General features: G+C 38.4%; 1 protein-coding gene across 1 annotated transcript in view; it reads left to right on the top strand.

Annotated features, from left to right (window-relative positions):
- The window catches only part of PKHD1 (PKHD1 ciliary IPT domain containing fibrocystin/polyductin), a 486267-nt gene that overhangs the window by 265489 nt on the left and 199972 nt on the right, over nucleotides 1–20806 (top strand). The window contains 1 exon segment of the mRNA XM_030315703.1: nucleotides 1558–1686. Coding sequence (XP_030171563.1) covers nucleotides 1558–1686 — 129 coding nt within the window.

Genomic DNA, 20806 nt, shown 5'->3' with positions numbered 1-20806 from the left:
TACCATCTTTGTTGCATCATGCTTGGATCTCTGATTATTTCTCCAGCCTCATCAATTGCCTCCTCCCTGCTCTGTGTTTCAGCAACACCAAACTGTTTAGAGACCCTTCACTTAATGTCTTATTTCTTGCCATTACTCATGATCATCCTCTCTGTCTGTCTCACCACAACACCCTTTCCCTTTATCACTCCTCAGCCTAAAATGCAGCTCAGCTGCTCCCTCTCCAGGAAGGCTCCTCTATCAAGGTCTCACTTCCTCTCTGTTGGGTACCATTAAAGAGAACACCTTCAGAGCTCTATCCTCCCAGGATTTATTTATACAACTTACACAACACTATTTGCTCCTTTGGAGAAAAGAATGGCCTTTTATTCCTTTTTGTATCCCTACTTTTTAGGAAATTTTGGTAGAGAAGGTACTCATTATTTATCTTTGTGAAATTAGCATAATGGGTGAGATTTTTGTGCCCCCTCCCCCCACCACGTGAGATACCACATTATCTGAACTCTTAAAACTCATATAACATTTGGTATCATCTGTGAATCTTCTCATCCTCTTTTGAGAGACTGTCTGTGCCCTCTGTCTCTGTGCTAGGGATCACACTTCTGAAAAGAACATGTGGGTGCAGTTCAACATGGTGTTGTGCATGATGGATATTGGGCAGCCCCCACTGGATATTATTAGATTTATGTTACCATTCCCTCATGAAGTGGCCAGTGGATGGTTGAAAAGGAAATGCCATTTGACCATCAGTGGCAGAAGCAATAAAAACCAGTTGGAACATATGAACTGTATGTAAACTACTGCACTGAAAGGTGTCCAGATTTATTATGCATTGCCCTTAATATGCATTAAGAACTATGAGAAGATTATACCTTTGACTCAGTGATTCCATTGCCAAGATTCTATTTTAAGAAGATATCATTGTTACTGGCAGATTTGTATAGAGAGATTTAACACTGCATTATTTATAATTTTAAAAGTGGAAAGATCCTAAATGCCAAACATTAAGGATATTATAGACCTTGTATATGATAGAATATTATGTGCCTATTAAAATTATTTTGCAAGGAGTTTTAATGACGTTAGAAAATGCATCTTAAAAATTGCTAAGCTAATTAAGAACTGAATATAAATTACATGTATGATGTAATCTCAATTATATAAAAATTCTGAGAAATTCTGGAAGGAAAAGCAAATATAAGGTTAATGGCAGTTATCTCTAGGTGTTGAGATTATGGGTAATTATTACTATTTTTTTTCTATATTTGCATTTTCCAATGTTCCATGATGAGCATATGCCATATTTACATAAGGGAAAACACAAATGTGTAATAACAAAAGTAGAATGTATTTTCCCTAGAAATAGATGTAATTGAAGAATTGAATACTTGCTTTATAATTGATAAAATGATTTTTGGAAGGTTATAAAATATCAAAAGACAGCTACCTTGGGAGGTAAAAATATCATTCGTATCCTAAAATAAAGACAGAATTTGCGAGTTATTATAGTGAGTCAGATTTTCATAGTTACTTTTCTATTTTTCTTTCATTTTGTAGCTTCTACCTCTGCACCTAAGTCAGCTTTAAAATGGTCCCTTCCTGAAGCATGGATAGGCCTTGAAGAAGGCTGGGGAGGACACAACCATACCATTCCAGGTCCTGGGGATGACGTCCTGATTTTACCCAGTGAGTAAAACAGTCCCTTAATTAAATAATCACAGATAGACTGAACCAAGACAATCCAGTTGGGAATTTTCTGCCGTTTAAATATATTGTACAACATGTAAAGAATGTGGACATTCTTATTTGTAGGCCCTTATATCTATAACTTTCTTTTTTGAATTAATATAGGTGAAGAATTTAATAATCCTATGAAATCTGATAAAAATAACTCTGTTTACCTTCATTAAAGTGGAATGGGCAGTCACCATGCCACAAGGAGTTAGAAAACTCCACTAATGGGATTTATTCTTATATGTCAAAGAACAGATTTTCAGCCAATTCTACTGTCCTTATGTTTGAAAGACATAGTGTATGGAAAGAAGCAATTTGCAAATTCTTTTCTTTTGCCTTTATGGATATTTTAAATACAGAAATTTTAAACTTTGAATATAGAATTTTTCAAATATAGAAAATATGATGAATAAACTCTTCTGTTGCCACAATATGTCAAAGATGCTGGAAAAGGAAACTGATAAATAAAACGGAAAAATAAAAGTCTATGTATGTATGTATATCTATCATCTATCTAGATGATAGAACTCTCTTCCCATATACACATATACACACATATGGAAGAAAGAAGATTCTTCAGATAAACAGAAACACACACCCATACTTATAAAATTATTTCTGTTTTAAAGATTTTATTTTATTATTATTTTTAAGTAATGTCTACATCCAGCCTGAGGCTTGAACTCACAACCCTGAGATCAAGTTGCATGCTGTACCGATTGGGCCAGTGAGGTGCCCCCAAAATTCTTCTTTCTTACGAGCCAGTTCTTGAAACTCCCAGAAAATCTCCCTAGCCTGAAAAGAAAATATTTTTCAGAGAACAAATATCTCTCCCCTAAAAGACCTACTTTCATTTATGGCTTAATTTGAACTTCCTAAGGTAATCCTGAATTTAAAAACATCCATACTGGAAGAGGAATATTTGGTCATCTGTGAAGTGATGTCAATAAATGTACAACTAGCAACATGGCAGGAATTATTCTTCATGTGTTCACTAATTCACTCTTCATAATAACTTTGTGATATAAGTATTATTCTTATTCCTATTTTTACTGACAAGGAAACAGAGGCCCAGGGCAGTTAAGTAACTTGCCCAGGTTCACACAGTTTGCAAGTCAGCAGTCAGGATTTTAACCCTGGCAGTCTGACACAAAGTCTGTAATTCTTACCGAATCAATGCATTCTCTTTCTAAGAGGGCAAAGAGTAAATGAGAAAGAGTAGTTGTGTTTCTTGCTTTATTTAGGATAAAAAATGAAGGCAGAATGATTAAAACATGGTAACCACATTTTGGGCATTGGAGTGGTGCCAATACAGCTGTGCAGAGAGAGATGAGAGACAGGAGAGGGCAGGCTGACTAGTATGAACTTGAACTATTATTATCATCCTACTCCCCTATCATCCACTTCTCTCAATGGAGAATGTAACTTTTTGAATAAACAAGCTCATGAGTCATTCCCATACGGAAGGGAAAAATCTGTTCTGTTGCAGCCATTTCTTTGATGAATGTAGCCAGCGGATTGGCCCTGGGCTATGGTTTTTCCCACTAAGCAAGCTGTTTCCCCCACCCCATGCAGGAAGCAAGTGAAGCTTTTCAACGTTGCCAAGTTTTTAGTATCCTTAGGGACCTTTATGCTGAGAGAGGAGTAATGTTAGCTATCTCGCTTGGCACTGCAGCTGACTATATCCACTGTGTGCCCTGACTGTTGGGAGCCCCTGGCATTCTCCGTCATTCTTCATTCCTTTGTCCATGCATGGTCAGCTTATAAGATGGACTTGGATTCTCCATGAAACAGTTCTTAGGGGCACCTGGGTGGCGCAGTCGGTTAAACGTCCGACTTCAGCCAGGTCACGATCTCGCGGTCCGTGAGTTCGAGCCCCGCCGTCAGGCTCTGGACTGATGGCTCAGAGCCTGGAGCCTGTTTCTGATTCTGTGTCTCCCTCTCTCTCTGCCCCTCCCCCGTTCATGCTCGGTCTCTCTCTGTCCCAAAAATAAATAAACGTTGAAAAAAAAAATTAAAAAAAAAAAAAGAAACAGTTCTTAAATAGCACAGATCAAGAAATAAAATAAAATAGAATTAAAAAATAGCACAGATCAGTGCTTTGGAAAAAAGTGGGGCATGAGGGAGAAGTACAGGTGTTGGATGTAGAAAGTATCTTTCCATTGGTCCTCCAGTCTTATTGCGAGAATCAGAGAAGTTAATATTTTTAAGCCATGCAGTTATTGTTTATTATTTCCAGTTTTCAAATGGAAAGACAAGTGAATGAAAACGAGTATGTGATACATAATAAACAAAGTTTTTACTCTTATCCTGTTGCTTCTTTTTTCTTCTCTAATAAGCTATCTTTTAACGCCAACAAATGATCTTACAGTGAACATTTGAATCCATTGTTCTGTTTGGGGTCTTGTGTAGGAGCTGTTATGGTTTACTTTTCCCTTCGAGTTTTTGGCAAACCATGATATTTTGACCTCTGATGGACCTTTAGTTTGAATTTACCTTTCTAGTTGTGGTTTTGTGTTCATGACTTTTACCTGACTCTCTTGGTTTCTTTCATTCCCAGTCTTCCTTGAATCAAATAAGTTTGTTCTCCCAAGTGTGGCACAAAACCAACAACAAATATTGCTTGAAAGAAGTGCACAATCTCAAAGCTGCCACCCATAATTTAATTTTAGAATTAAAATCTTTGAGTTTCATGAATTTGACACAGTACAGCTATAACTTGTACAGGGCTGTGAAGAATAATGTCTTTTCTTTGAGCAGATACCTATGAATTAAGGTTTTTATGATGATGATAACGATGATAATAATAGCAAATATAATTTGAGTGCTTGATGTGTGACCTGCACTGTGCTACATGTTCTATGTGGATTTTCTCAATTGATTCTCACAACTACTTTATAAGTGGATCTTGTTATTGTCCTTCTTTTTATGGGTGAGTAATCTGAGACATAAAGAGGTTGAGTAACTTGCCCAAGTTCATCCAGCTAGTAAGTAAAGAGGCTGCAACAAGAAATTCGATTCCAGAGCTCTCCTCATAGTATCATTAAAAAGACAAATTTACCAGCCCTGCTTGTTCTGATTCATTCAAATCAGATTATACATTATACAGGATTTATACTTCCCTGCTTATTGTTCATATTGTCTCCTTCACTTGGGATTAAAAAGGAAAAAACACCCAACTATTTATTGAGTACATAGCATATGTCAGATGCTCAAAGAATTCAATCTTACCACATCCCCATTAGGTACATACACATGAAAAAACTGGAGAAACTTCCCAAAGAGGTATCTGATGTAATGAGCCTTTAGCAAAAGCATGTTCTTTACATCTGGCAGCAAATGTAGTTGTAATTCAAGTTAACACTTCTTTCCAATTCAGTTTAGGCAACATTTATGGAACACTCACTGTGTTCAAGGCTCTGTACCAGGTGCTCCTGATCCGGGGATCCAAAGGCAAATCAGATACAGCCATGACCTCAAACCGCTAGGGATTTAGCTGAATCAATAAAACACAGGGGTGCCTGGGTGGCTCAGTCAGTTAAGTGTCCGACTCTTGTTTTGATTCAGGTCATGATCTCAGAGTTTCTTGAAATCAAACCCCGCTGTGGGCTCCGTGCTGACAGTGCGGAGCCTGCTTATGATTCTCTCTCACCCTCTCTCTGCCCTTCCCCTGCCTGCTTGCACTCTTTCAAAATAAATAAACTTAAAAAAAAACCCCACAGAATACATAATATATACAACAAATAGCTGGAGTTAGCAATAGAAGTGTTTTGAATCAAAGTGTTTCGAATCAAAGTGTCTCAGGTAAATGGAAGAGAGGTGGCTTCATGGAGGAAGAGGACCTTAAAAAATGGAGTAAGAATCTGAAGGTCAGGAGACACAAAGGCATATTAGGGAGTTAGTAACGTTTTAGGATATAGAGGATGGGCTGTTGACTAGCATAAATCTAGGTTCACATGTGGATTTTAACATTGACCAATTGTGTGACCTTGAACAAGTTTTAAACTTCTCTGACATTCATCTATAAAATGAGGGCTGTAATTAATATGTATGTCATAATGTTACAAAGATTAAATGAGGTAACAGTACACATGACCACTGCATAGAGTATTGGCGGTAATGGAATTAGAGATGAAAGCTGTGATTTTTAATGTATCAGGTGCTCTTTTCCTTCATTTTTCCATCTGACTGCCCCTCTTGGCCCCTGGTATTAGCGACACTTTGTATTTGCTTTCCAATGGCTTATTATTTAATTTTCACAACATCCTTGGGAGCTAAATAGGTAATAACTATTATTACAGTAAAAACCCATTTTTACATAATACGATTTTAATGGAACTGCTGATTTTACAAAATGAAAGTGACTGGTAAAGAAGATTTAAGTGATACTTTTGAACCTCTAATATAATTTTATGGTGTTTTGTGTATTTTAATTCATTAATAAAGGAAACGTGTAGAACATTCCCATCATTATTCAAATAGAATAGCATAATTTTTCAATAAAATTCTTAGGGTAAATTGCCTATTTCCATTTTCTGGAAAATCAATTTTATGGAATGACCTCAGACCCATCCTATTCCATAAAAATAGGACTTTACTGTACTAATAAAAGATATCACTATCTTAAGTATGGTACCATTTTCCTCCAAGGCGTTCTGTCTTTATAGACATTGGATTTTGAAAGAGCTGTAAATTCTTCTTGGTGGTATTATATGGAGTAAGCTAAGGTAATCATGAAGGATTTGCTTTGCATTATGGTTTATGATAACTTTGCTTCACACAAACAAGTATATCTGATTGTCTTTGCCCCCTAAATATTGAGAGAATTGGTATAAATGCATCCTAGACATCTTATAGAGTGGAAACAAGTTCTATCTAACATATTATACAAATCACACTTTTGCAAGCATAGCTGGTCAATGGGTGAAATAATCCTGCTAACCTGTACTCCACGTTTTGTCCTGAAAGGACCTGAGAGGATTTGTGTAAGATGCTTCCAGTGCTTTCTTTGAAGGAATTTCAGCCATGACAGGATGATACCTTTTTCACACAGAGTAGGCTTAATGAAAGGAGAATGTGTTTTAATTCCAAATGATAGGATTCTGTTTTGAACGGTAGAGATATGATATCATATAGCCTCCAGCATAGACTGCACGTGTGTGTGTGTGTGTGTGTGTGTGTGTGTGTGTTAGAATTCACAGTGTTCCTTTTTTTCTGTATTACTTTGAACTGTTCTTATTTGAAGAAATGAATGGGATAATACTGTTTTTCTTTTATGATAGGTCTTCTGTTTGTTCTGATTTTCAATACTTGGGTATCTTAAATGGCAGAGAAACTCCTCAAAGCCATGTGATGTTGAAAGGTGGCAATATTTAATGCATTTCTTTTTAAATGATGACACATTAAACTTGGTGATATGAGGTAAAGTGATCATAAATCATCAAGTAATTTTGGGGGGAGAATTTCTACAAAATTCTGTAATCATAGCATTATTAGCTTGATTTACCTTTTTCTTATGTGAGATTATAACTAATTTAGAATAAGATACATGTAACCGAGATTTAAGTCTGCAAAACCAATTAGAAATCAGATGTTATAAATATTGTGTTATATCCCTGTAGCCTGAATAGTTTTCAATATTCTGGCGTTGTCCCATTTGGGTGGGACCAGAGTCTTGCAAACCATTACCTCATTTATTCTGGACTACCAGCAAGTTGAAAAGGCAAGAAATTTAAGCCTACATTACTGGGATCCATTCTATGATGAAATCTATTACTATTTAACAAACCACCTAGACACTTAATAGCTTAAACCTCACATTTTATTTTGCTGACAATTTTGTGGGAAAGCCTGAGGTATTCTTGTTTTGAATCTTCCAGGCATTGTAGCCAGATGGTGGCGGGGATATAGTGATCTAAAAGCTCAACTTGGCTGCATGGTTTAAGATGACTCACTCACATGGCTGACAGTTGGTGTTGGTTTTGGCTGGGGGCTCAGCCAGGGTAGTCAGCTAAGAGGCCTCAGTTTCTTTCCATGTGGGTTTCTCTGTGGAGCCTCTTGGGCTTCCTCACAGCATGGCAGCTGGATTCCAAGAAAGGGCAGGCTAAGAGGGAGTTCTCTAAGATTGAGCAGTCCAAGAGACCTGGGTGGAAGTTGCATGCCTTCTGAGCCAACCTTAACAGTCTCCGAATATCATGACCACCATATTCACTTGGTCAGGTGAGGCACTAAAGGCAGCCCAGATACAAGGGAGGAGAATTAAGCTCCACCTTTCAATGGGAGGACAAGCAAAGAATGTGCAGCTGTCTTTAATCTACCACTGTGTATGTATTTATGTGTGTGAGTGTGTGTGAATGCATGTAATTAAGAGCAGATGTACCTGACTTAATTCAAAAGGTTTGAATGTTAGGGTCTGCTAAATTTGTACTGTTTTTCCTCTCTTGGCAGAATTTATTTAGATTCTGTTGGCTTACCTGAATGAGAAATTGAAGAACACCAGGAGTCCAGAGTGGTCAAAAGATTTTAGTTTTTTTTTTTAGAATCTATTATGCTTGGTGGTCTTGTACTGCCCTTTGCTGCCTGATAGTAGGATTCTTCAACCCTCCAAACATAATTGTGGGCCCCTGATCTGAGATTACTTACTTTGAGGTGGGGTCAAACGACAGTGTTCGGCTGCAGCACACATCCAAATCTTTACATGCACGGCCAGAAGTCTCTCCTTGGGAGAGAAGAGTGTGCTGGGGTGAGGGGGAAGAGCAGATAACAAATATTTTGAACATTTTATTTCTCTCGGGGCAGAAATTAAAAGTGTGCAGGGACAGCAGCCAAAATTTTCTTTTACCTTATTTAGAATATGAATGGGGAAGCTATTTGTTAAGATTTTACGGGAAAGAAGAGATGAATATGATTTTTTAAGAGATACTTTTGATACAAATACTTTAATCAGTATTATTGTCAAATAAAAACAAATAAAAAGAAAATCTAAAACCAAAGATCAAAGGATCTTTAGATACTGTATAAATCTCCTTCCTTTTAGGCAGTTCCTTGGCAGAGAATATAGACCGTGAACATTGCTTAATCGTAAAGGGTGTTAAGGCCACATTCTTCCCACAAGAAGGAAAACTGAAAATCTCAGGCTTTGTGGTAGAAATGTTTCCATAGACCTTCCCAAAGAGTTTTGAAGTATTGAATGTAAACTCACTTTTCATATGTCTGTTAATTTAAGAATATATATAGAAGCTCACTACTGAAAGCAATCTAGGCGTAAAATCCTTTTGCAGTATGGATTTCTTTGATGAACTCAGTGATTATCTAGGAATTTGTTTTATTTTGGGTTGTCTTTATGTGGGTTTACTTGCATTAAGTAAATATAAATATACTTGTATGGAAAAATACAGAGACATAGAATTGTTGAAGCTGGTAGGGAATTTAGTGGCTATCTAATCCAACTAAAATGAGCTAAGGTAATGCAAGTGTTTTAGAAATCGTAAAATGCAGTGAAATGCATTATTATTGCCCAGACTTTTATGATGGTTTGTACCAAGGATAAGAACAGAATTTCAGCCTCCTTGTTTTCAACCTAGTGTTGCCAATTGCCTCCCAAAATTTATAAGAAGGAATACTGTTTCTTTTTTGTTGTTGTTGTTTTAGATTTTTTTCCTTCAAATAAGATTATATCTACAAGACACACTTGGAGCTTAGGAAGTTCCTTCTAGTTTCAATGACCACGATTCAAATGGCTTCTTACAAATTAATAGTAATAGTACCCTAACTACTGACCAGAGTCTGTGACAGAGTGCCCTTGTTAGGAGTGGACAATTCCAAACAGGAGTTGGAATTTAAAATATACATATGTTTTTATAGCTATATATGTTTTCTCCATAAAAATTAAATTCAGTTAAATTAATAGCAGAGCAGATATTTTTACTTCCTATAAGCAATAAAAGGAACATTACTTTAAAAATATATTAAAATAGGTTGATAGCCTTTCCCTCATCTCACTTTGTCAATCTCTGCTTGACTCAATCATGGTGTTTGTTTCTGGGCTAATTAGAACTCACTTAGAATCTTCTCTTGGGATCCAAAGTCATATAGGCCCTGACACTCTTTATGGCTTGCTAACTTGCTGGAACTAATTAGAGTTCTACTTTAATTGAGTGATTTTTCAAACCCTTTTCTGTCATTACTCACCTGAGAAACATACTCATTGTCATAGCTCATTAGTATTAGTATCATAGTAGTTTTCTTGGAGGGGACATGTTTCCTCAGGGTTTTCAGGTCATAATTTGGGTGAGGGGGTAGGGTGGTGTTGGCGAGTGTGAAGTATGTAGGAGACCCAGTGCTCATTGTGGTACTTACCCCCACTTGGAGAATAACTGCTTTTATTCATTTATACTCTTCTGGGCACCCTGTGTTCCAGCGTCAGAGGAACATAACAGGTATGCCTAGAAAACACCTCTGGTGCTTTTCCTTCAGTTGCAATAGGTGTGATTTCTTTGCTACTATAACAACTTCTTTCTTCTACATATCCCCTGCATACTTCCTGCATAGTTTAAAACTACTTTTTAAAGGGACAATGCATTATTTTCTCCAGGACTTTTATGTGTACTTTGACCTTAGTAAAATAAGCTATCAGCTTTGTTGTAGTCATAAATGCATTGGTGGTTGCTATGCATAGCCGTGCTGCTATGGTGGAAAGCAGAACTGGCAGGTCTTGGCCTTTTATTAATTGTGAATGGTAAAGAAGATGGAAAAGAGTACTCAATTTTGTACATGGGTTAATGGCTAGGGATGCCACTGGTAGAGATAGAGGATGCAGGAGGAGAAATAGAGGTAACAGGGAAGATAATAAATTCCCTTAGACATATACTAAATGTCATGTTTAGATGCCTGAATGGTAACTAATGGAAATGTGGACCAGAAGTTTGGGAGGGAAGCTAGTTGGGAATCTGGATTTAGATTTGGTAATCCTCAGAATCATTGACTGAGGAGGCCTTGGGGATTGAACTAGGGGAGAGCCAACAGGAAGCCATCACACATAGCTCTATAGAGCAGGTAGGAGACAATTCTAATTTAAGGTGGAAATTCTAATTTAAATGGCAAGAAGTGAAACCAGAGAAGGAGCAATCATGAAACTAGGAAGTTAGGTAGGACAACAGAAGGCAAGAAAAGAGCAATAGGAAGATGGTGGAGGTGGTGCCAAGGAGGACGAGGAGGGCAATTTAGAAATTGCCTGAGGATAAACTACATACTCCCTGGAAGCTGCTGTAAGTCAAAATCTGCTGCAAAAAGCAGCAAAAGCTGCTGCAAAATCTAATGGTCTTACAGTCTCACACATCTACATTGGATCTTTATGGAAACCCTTGTAGAGATCACTGTCTATAAGGACCCCCATATCTTTGTTAAAATTAAAAGCAATTACTCACAGATGAGAGCAGCACTTCTAGGGTGACAACCAGGTTGTCTCTGGTCACTCTCTGGTTAGAATACTAAGTTTTCTAAATTCATAGGCTCCTATGATAGGTTAATTCCAACAGTATTGGCCAATTTGTACAGTTCAATCAGTTTGGGAAGATAGAATAGGCTATAATCTCTAAGATATCACTCATTTCCTAAAGAGGTACAGTATTACAAAACTATAGAACAGGACAAGAAATAATTTTTAAAAATATTTAGAGGACTGTGTGTAATACTTACAATAGGTTTCATTCTGGAGGTAATAATTGAAGGTCATATTTAATACCTGCAAAAACAGGCCATCAGCGCACTTCAAATTCCTTTCCACTTTGGAATACTGAATGCAGCATCCAAAGATTTTGATATTTATTTTAGTGTGTTGATATTAGGACTTAATTTCTTTAAAGTCATTAGTAAACAGAGTGACCAACTACTTTGGTTTACCTAGGACTTTCAGTGATGAGATCTAGACAGTCTATGGAAAACTAGGACGAGTTGGTCACCGCACTAAGAAATCCCTTTAAAGTTCCTACCAACCTCGTGTTCTATGATCTGCATTGTTACAAATTTGTTGAGAATTAATGAATTTTTTCTTGCTTTAAATGCATAAACTTACATTTTACCTAGTTTTATTCCCTCAGGAAATTTGTCTCATGGAATTAATATTCTTTGAAGAGACACAGGCATTTCTTACAAGAGAAGGAGACCTGAGTGATTGCATATGCATTTTGCCCTCCCGGTTGGGGTTGGGAAAGTGCAGCCAAGTAAGGAACAGCTGTCTATGGGGCCCTTAATGTAGAGCAGGGCTTTTTTCGCTTGCTCTAATTGAATTACATCTTTTTCTTTTTACTTCATGGTCTGTTTTTCCATGCAGATATTCTTGGAACGTAGAATTAAATAATTTATGATTTCCCAATTATTGGTTTAGGTATAGTTGCCATTTCTTGAGTTGATTATACTTTCTTGAGGTTGCTTTTGGAGTCTCCTTTTATGCTGAGCTTTAAAGATAAGAAGTCTGTCTAGTGACAAGGTGATTAACGGCACAGCCCAGCCAGCAGGGGTGGGAATAGCATAGGTAGCTTTCTGTCAACTGCTGAGTCCCCACGCTTTTACACAACCCAGGAGTTCTTAACTTTTCATGTGCCCTAGGTCTGATTGGTAGTCTGGTGAAGCCTAGATCCATTCTGCTAATAATCTTTTTCCTTATTTTTTTAAAAACAATTTTAAATGTTTGTTTACTTTTGAGAGAGAGAGAGAGAGACAGAGACAGAGTACAAGCAGGGGAGAGCAGAGAGAAGGAGACACAGAATCTAAAGCAGGCTCCAGGCTCTGAGCTGTCTACAAAGAGCCTGACGTGAGGCTCGAACTTACAAACCATGAGATCATGACCTGAGCTGATGTCAGACGCTTAACTGACTGAGCCACCCAGGCACCCCTCCTAATAATATATTTCATATGTAAAATAAAATAGTACTATAAAAGAAACCAGTGATCATAATATAGCTATCAAAATATGAAAAATAAAATTTGTGATATATATGCTTCTTATATTAAATGATAATATCTAGCACTGGTTCTAATTACTATAATTTAAATGTTATTGTAGTTCTCCTTCAAAAAGTGCTGCCATATAGTCCTTGTCGATAAGTGTATGCTATTCCTCTGCTGGAGAGGTGGGGGCTCACTCCTCTCCCTTTGAATCTGAGCTGGCTTTAGTGAGTTGTTTGGCTGATAGAATGTAGAAGTGATGTTCTGGGACTTCTAGGAGTAGATCATAACCCTCATATAAGAAGACCTTTTTGCCTGAATGTCTTACTTTCAGAACACACCCCTCGGGCTATGGGACTTCCAAAACATGTGGAGAGGTCAAGTTTTTCACGCTGATTGCTGGCCCCAGATAAGCACCATCTCATAGGCAACACCAATTTCTAGCCTTGTCAGTGATGTATCTTGGACATCCAGACCCATTGAGCCCAATAATAGGGTCTTGCTGACAACTTTGAAGTTTTTTTTTCCTTTATCTGGAAGCACATCAAAAATCTCCAAATTTATCCTTAGGTCAGTATTACTCAGGATTTCTTATGGATTAAATAATACTCCCTTAGAAGGAGCATTTTTTTTGTTTTGTCCATTAGGATTCCACATGGGCCATGGAGGAGTTAATGGCCTGCGTGCTATCCAAGAGAGCAAAAAGTAACAACAAAACTTCTCCTGAAAGTGAACATTGATGTTCTTTCCCAAAAGTGAATTACGCTTATTCCATCATGCCATTTGCACAGTGTGCCTGGTATTCAAGCAGAGTTCAGGAATCATGACTATATTGAACAAATACTTATTGGGTACATGATTTATTATGTTCCAGGCCTTTTGCCTTATGTTGAGGATAAAATGGTGAGCAAAACAGTTCTAATACCTACCTGGAATTACTGCCTAGTATGAGAGAGAGAAATGTAATCACATATACAAGTATAAAGTGATAAAGTTAGCAACTGTGCTATAGGAAACATTCAGGGGGTTATGAAACCATATACCATGAGGGCCTGGACTAGAACGGAAGTGAATCCAACTAGGTGAATCCATATTGTAATGCTAAAAACAATGATTTGTATATTAACTATTACTAATAATAAATTTATCCAGAATTTATCAAATTGTTTCCTATGAACCTGGCTCTTTTATAAGGATCGCATGGGAGAAAGATAATGAAGTCAAGTAAGTTTGGAAAATTTTGGACTAAACCAGAAAAATAACTTCTTTGACTCTGGTCTTTTCAAAGCTTTTATGTAGTAATATTGATTGTGTAATTTCTAGAGGGGGATACAGTATGTGCTGTTTTTCAAAGATGTTTCACCATGTAATCCTTTTATTCACAGAGCAGCTTATGATGCCAGAGTTTTAGGGAAACACTGAGTACAAGTGATCTGACACAATCTAATCCTTGCAGGCACTCTATGGGGCTAGGTATTCACTTGTATTAGGTAAGGTCTTCTTTGAATAACAAAGATCTGAGAAATAGAAGTTTATGTCTCCTTAGTAAAAGGAGTGTGTTCCACAGTGTCAGGGGCTTCGATTCTATTTATCTTATTGCTTCACCATGTGTTGTTCCCATTCCCAAAGTTACTCTGTGGTCCAGTATGATTACTGGAGCTCCAGCCATTGCAGCCACATTCTAGACAGCAAGAAGTAAAAAAGGATTCTTCCTATAAGTCACACATAACACCTCTTCATACATCTTATTGGCCAAAACTTAGTTGAATGACCATAACTAGTTGTAAAGGAGACTTGTAAATGTAATCTTTTGACTAGGTGACAATATATTGAGCTAGAAATAGGAGTTCTTGTTACTGAGGAGAGGGAAAACACTAGGAGGGAGCAAATAATCTCTGCGACAGTTATCTCTCATTTTATCGCTGAGAAAAATGGGCCCCAAAAGGGATGCCCAAGAAAGCTCACAGATGGCACAGATTCAAATCCAAGTTTCCAGATTCTTTGAGTGTCTCTAGTTCATTACACTATCACTATTTACACATTTGGGAGGGATCAGAATAAAGCCTTTGAAAGGATGTGATATCAAGAGATCTAAACAGATAACACCACTGTCAAATTTACTTTATGGGAAAGGTAGGAATATATGTTAGAGGTATATCCCCATATTTAGAGATGAGTAGCACCTGATGAACAAAATCTATAAGTGGGGTGTGACTGCTTTTTGCTATGGTTGCATTATTGAGACCGGTATTCTGTTAGCCAGGCTGCTGTGCACTCCAGGGCCTGCTCTGTATCAAATGGCTTGTCCTCGCTTTTCTTCATTTGTAACATCAGTGATGCTTTGCCAGCCCTGGATCCTGTCTGAAGCCATCTGTTTGCCGCTCTTTATTTACATGATAACATCACCTGATGGCAATTTAGTGTCTGGATAAAAACCTTGCTCTTAAGTAGATTGAGCTGGGTTTTTGCCTGGTTTAGTGACGGTGGGCCAGTCCTACTGGCTGCATTTCTCAGGCAGTGGTAGTGTGTGGGGAGATGATGTCTAACAAGCCCGCATGGAGGGTCGCACAAAGGTGGTGAACTTATTGCGCTGTGTCAGGACTGGCTGGGCTGTTCTGCAGGCATCACCCTGCTGTCTTGTAGCACATTGTTGGTACCAATGGGATCTTCTTATCTTTGTGCTCCCAGTGTCCAGGATAGCCCAGGACAGGGTAGATGCTCTTTTCATCTTTGTTAAATAAGTGGGTGAGTGAGTGAGCTAGTGAATGAATGAATGGTGAATTGGACAGAACGGTGATTCAATCCCAGCCCCTTTCCTCCATCATACTGATGGTATGATTGCTGGATCTGAGATGGATCGGCAGGTACAATAATTTGTTGACATAGTGAGTCCGAAAGCCTTGGGTGGCTGCCCTTGGGGATACGGCTCCACTTCTGAATCAGACTGTGGACACTGACAAGCCAGACCCCTGTCTCTTCTCTTCAGCCCATCACAGGGGAGGGGCTAAAGTATGGAAATGCTTTCTTCTTGAGAGATCCAGGGAATGAGTGTCTAGAGCAGAGTTTCCTTTCACAGGTGCAGTTATTTATAATCTGATCTTCACAACGGTGGCAGTTTTTCTTACTCAAACCATGTGGAAAAAGGAAGTGGGCAGGATTCTATGAGTAGGATTCAAGATGAGCAATGCTACCTCTGGAAAGGAAATATAGACATGTTCCTCTGATGTAGCATGGGTCTCAGAGTGCTGACTCCTAGACCCTCCTGAGGGGCAACTGGAAAATTAGCCCCTAGAAATACGGATCTGTCTCTGAGATTCTAGAATTCTGGCAATATGAGAGCAGAAGCTATCCTGGTAGACCCACGACTCCCTCTCACTCCTCGAGTGAAATATCCTGCCTTTACCCCTCTGACTTCACCCAGTTGCTCTCCTTGTGCTGTAAAGGGGATTGAGAACTTGCTTCATAGTTTGTGCTATCTCTCAAGCCTCATAATGACCCCAGGGAGCTGAGAGAGGGGTGTCACCTTATGATCTATTGCCTCAGTGTCTTATCACCTGCATAGTGATTAGCTTGACTGGAGAATTTAGTTGATTTGCTTTCATGAATGACATTGACATCTGTCTACATGCATATATATGAGTGTAGGGGAGGCGGGTCTAGGCATTTGTGAGCTGTCTAATGCTGTGGCTTCCAAAATGGGGCATGTCAGATAATACATTGAAAAGCAGATAGAAAATACTAAATCCTTTATTTTAATTTATTTTTTATCCTATACTTTGAAACTATTACCTTTGTATATGTTATGTTATGTAGATAACATGAATTACATTAGTATTGTGATACGTGTATATAATTTATCAATTTATTTTTAAGTTTATCATTAAGTAAGTATTGAGAATATATGATTAAAATTATACTCATCTAGAGAAGGAGGGTTTGGCATTTATTTGAATTTTAATACCATAGTAGTGTTTAATAACTGTGTTAAGATTTCCCTTTAAAAGAGCTTGTTAGTAAAATATGTGCTATAGATGGTACATGTTATTCTAATGTATATGATTTCACATAAGCTTTTGTTTTATTTATTTTTTTAAAGTTTATTTTGAGAGAGAGAGAGCAGAGAGGGAGAGAGAGTAGGGGAGGGGAAGAGAGAGGGAGAGAGAGAATCCCAAGCAGTCTCCACACTGTCAGCACAGAGCTGGATGTGGGACTTGAACCCACAACCTGTGAGATCATGACCTGAGACTAACTTGGATGCTCAACCGACTGAGCGACCAAGGGCCCCTTACAGAAGCTTTCAAAATTAAGTGATAAAATATAAAATTAGAAATTTGACCTCAAGAACCTATTTTATTTTGAACATAACATTTATGGAAATCAGGAAAACCAAACTGGTCAAAAGCAGCAAGTTTTAATTTTCCTAAGGCCTTGGTGTCTTGTATTGATATTGTATATTATTTCAGGAGCTTCTCAATACTTTCATGGTAAATCTCAGGCTTAGTTGTTTGGTCTACTGAGCCCTCTATGATCCTACCTCATCGCCCACTACTTCCCTGTGTGCCTCGTGGCCCATTCACACCCATCTGCTTGCTGTTCTTGGATGGAATCAACTTCTGCTCCTTTCCTGTCATGTATACCCGCCTCTCCCCACCTCTGCCCCGGTTCTGCTCCCCTTCCCCACCGTTAACACTCTCTTGCAGTCATGCCTTTAACACTGAACTTAGTGTCATCTCTTTCAGAAAGTATTTCTAGATCCCATTTGATTTAATTCTCCTTCCTTGTGTTCTTATAATATCTTGGGCATATGTCTTTTTTTTTTAATTTTTAAAAGTTTATTTATTTTGAGAGAGACAGAGACGGTGCATGTGGGGGAGGGGTAGAGAGAGGGAGAGAGAGAATCCCAAGCAGGCTTCCTGCTGCTAGCGCAGAGGCTGACACGAGGCTTGAATTCTCGAAAGCACTCACACCTGAGCCGAAACCAAGAGTCAGTCCTTTAACTGACCGAGCCACCCAGGCACCCCACCTTGTGCATATTTCTATCACATGCCTGTATTCTGCAATTACCATTTACTTTTATGTTACCTCGAGGACAGAGGCCACACCCTTTTTATACCACAGGATTTCACATGTAGCAGATACAGGTGAATTCGAGAGTGATTAGCTGAAAGAGTGAGAGGGACTCCCAGTCAGTCCCTGCTAAAGTATTTCTAGGGACTTGAGAAGCTGAAGGGAGAGATGTCACTATCATGCTAAGAGTCCTGTCATACAAGGGATGGCTAGGGGGTGGTGGGTCCCTGAGAACCTTAGCAACTGATCACAATGGGGAAGCCCTGGTGGTCTGCCATCAAACCCAATCTGGGAACCATTCAACACCAGCATTTATTTAGAACCCTTGAGCCAGGATCTTGCTCTTTGTGAGATGAGCTTCCCACAGGTAAGAAGATACTCTATGCTAGAGAGAACGGGCTCATTCCTTCTCTTAATGGAGTTCTCTGAACTCTAGTATTCCCAGTAGGTGCCTCCCATTTCCCTTCTCCCCTGGTGAGCTGGTGGCCTTTCATTCAAGCTACTTCTCTACACAGCTTGCCTCCTCCCTCCTTCCCCGCACCTTCCACCTGAACGGTTGATGGGCCTCCTGCGGATCAGCACCTGAGGAACCGAGGGGCCTGGTGTGGCTTGCCAATCAGGAGTTTAGAGCACTTTGGGGATTTACTGCCTTCCCAGCCTGCAGGCCTCCCGTGGCTCAGCATCTAGGCGGTTGACACACCTCCTGCGGTTTTAGCTAGCTAGCAGCTTGAGGATCTTCTGTTTGCTGTGAAATAGTCTCAGAGGTTACCTTTTCTCATTTGCATAGTGTGCATGCACCTGTTTTTGTTTGTTTTCTTTTCTGGTGCAAGTATAAAAGGAAGAGTGAAAATGAGAAAACACACTGGTGCCTGCTTAGAGCCATGACACTGACTACTGCAAAAGGACCCAAGTTTTGCTATTTTCCAAAAGTTAAGGTCTAAATCATAGTACCTGTGAGGAAATCATTTGTAATAACTGAGGGTATCAGAGAGGTGTGGTAAGTCTTTTACACTCCCAGTGTCTGCACCCGGTGTGTATTTTATGACGTTTTATGGGTCTGAATGAATTACAGTGGCTTCTAACATTGCTTCCTTAAATTATCTTACTTATTTGGAAGTACCACTTGAGGGGAGGCAGAGCAACCCAGCTTGGCAGTTCAAGTTCAAAGGGAAGGAAATAGTTAAAGGATTTTAAACTGCTGAGAAGGGCTTTTCCATTTTTTTTCTGGGAAAGCAGCAGTTTGTATGGAAATCACAGCTTTTATACATGAAGTCCAGTTATGAGTCTATTCCCCAAAGCTGTGGGAGAAATGGGGATATTCTTCCCTCCAAGGGAAAAGAACTAGGACCAAAGGTGCACATATTTTCACGCCAAAGTTTTTCAGTGACAAAAAGAAGGGAAAGATGGGTTGGTATTAAGAGAATAGATTTCACTGATAGTAGCTGTGCTGTGCCGGGCTGAGTCCAAGCCTCACTCTGGGAGGAAAATTTCCACCACGATTTTTACAAATTTTACTACTTTAGTGTCTTCTCTTTTCCCATATAATTCCACTGTCTCCCATCACAGGCCAATCCAAATCACATCACGTTAATAAGAGCCATGCCAGATTGTCAGTGCCAAGGGCTGAACATGCCTTTCAAGATCTCAGCTTATTTGAATAACAGTGGTCAGAGAAGCTGGGTTAAAACCAGAAGACCATAAACAATTATCAGCAAGAAATGATGTAGAAAATAGCACAGGTATTCCAATTTAATTTTCTGAGCCAAAATAGGGAATAAATTATGTAAATATAAGGTTACAGAAAGATATATCACATTGAGGATATTCAGATTCAGGATATTCAGATGGAGCCTGACATACAATAAAGTGCTCTGTTCTTTAATATTTTGGAAAGCTATACATCATATAAGTAAATACACACATTAGAAAGAATAATATAACCCAAATTGAGAATAGCAGGTATCTAAGAGGTGCCAACAAGAGGTTAATAAGTTCTTTGATATTTTGCTTTGCATATCTTTATATTATTTTCTTTTATTTATTTATTTTTAAAATTTTTAAATGTTTTTATTTATTTTTGACACACACAGAGAGAGAGAGAGAGAGAGACAGAGTATGAGTGGATGAGGGGCAGAGAGAGAGGGAGACACAGAATCTGAAGCAGGCTCCAGGCTTTGAGCTGTCAGCACAGAGCCCGATGTGGGGCTTGAACTCGCGGACTGTGAGATCATGACTTGAGCCGAAATCGGACACTTAACAGACTGTGCCACCAGGCACCCCAGCATATCTTTATATTATTTTAGATAAGAAAGATTTTTCATGTATTATTTAAACTTTTTAAGAAAGAATAAAGTTATAGAAGCCTAAACTAATTGTAAGCATGTCCAATAGTATTATGAAATTGGGTGTATAAAACAAGAAAAGAAAGCATTAATCCTTTATTTGGTTGTAAAACGACATGAAGGAAAGTTGGGATAGAGCAGCAGGAATAAGACAGATCTAGATTTAAATCCTGACACAGACTTTACTGGCCGTGTAATCTAGGGAATGTTGCTCTAAGGCCAGGGCTTTCAAAAGCATGGTTCATGGACACCTTGCTTTATTACTAATTTTAGAGCTCATTCAAAATGCAGATCAGTAGTGTTTTAAAACCATCTCCATTGATTCTCATGAATGCTCAGGTTCAAGAACATCTGCTCTCAGTCTTGGCTTCTCTGTGTGTAAGGTGTGGTGCCAATGTCACAGCATCGTTATGAAGCTTCGGTGATATAAACATTAATGCAGTGCCTGGCATGTTAAAAAAAAACTGGATTTGTATTATTATCTTAACATTTTAATGAGCATATTATTACCAGTAATACCACTGTTAATACCATACTGTAATTACTGCTACTATTGTTAGATGTCAATGTCACAGCATCTTTATGAAGCTTTTGTGGTATAGAATAAATATTAATGCAATGCCTGGCACATTAAAAAAAACATGATTCTACTCATATTATTATCTTATTATTTTAATGGGCACATTATTACTAGTGATACTATTAATGCCATTCTGTGA

Source organism: Lynx canadensis, chromosome B2 (assembly GCF_007474595.2).
Source record: "Lynx canadensis isolate LIC74 chromosome B2, mLynCan4.pri.v2, whole genome shotgun sequence".
NCBI lineage: Eukaryota > Metazoa > Chordata > Mammalia > Carnivora > Felidae > Lynx > Lynx canadensis.
The sequence above is the reverse complement of the archived record's forward strand: the minus strand, read 5'-3'. Positions and strand labels throughout refer to the sequence as shown.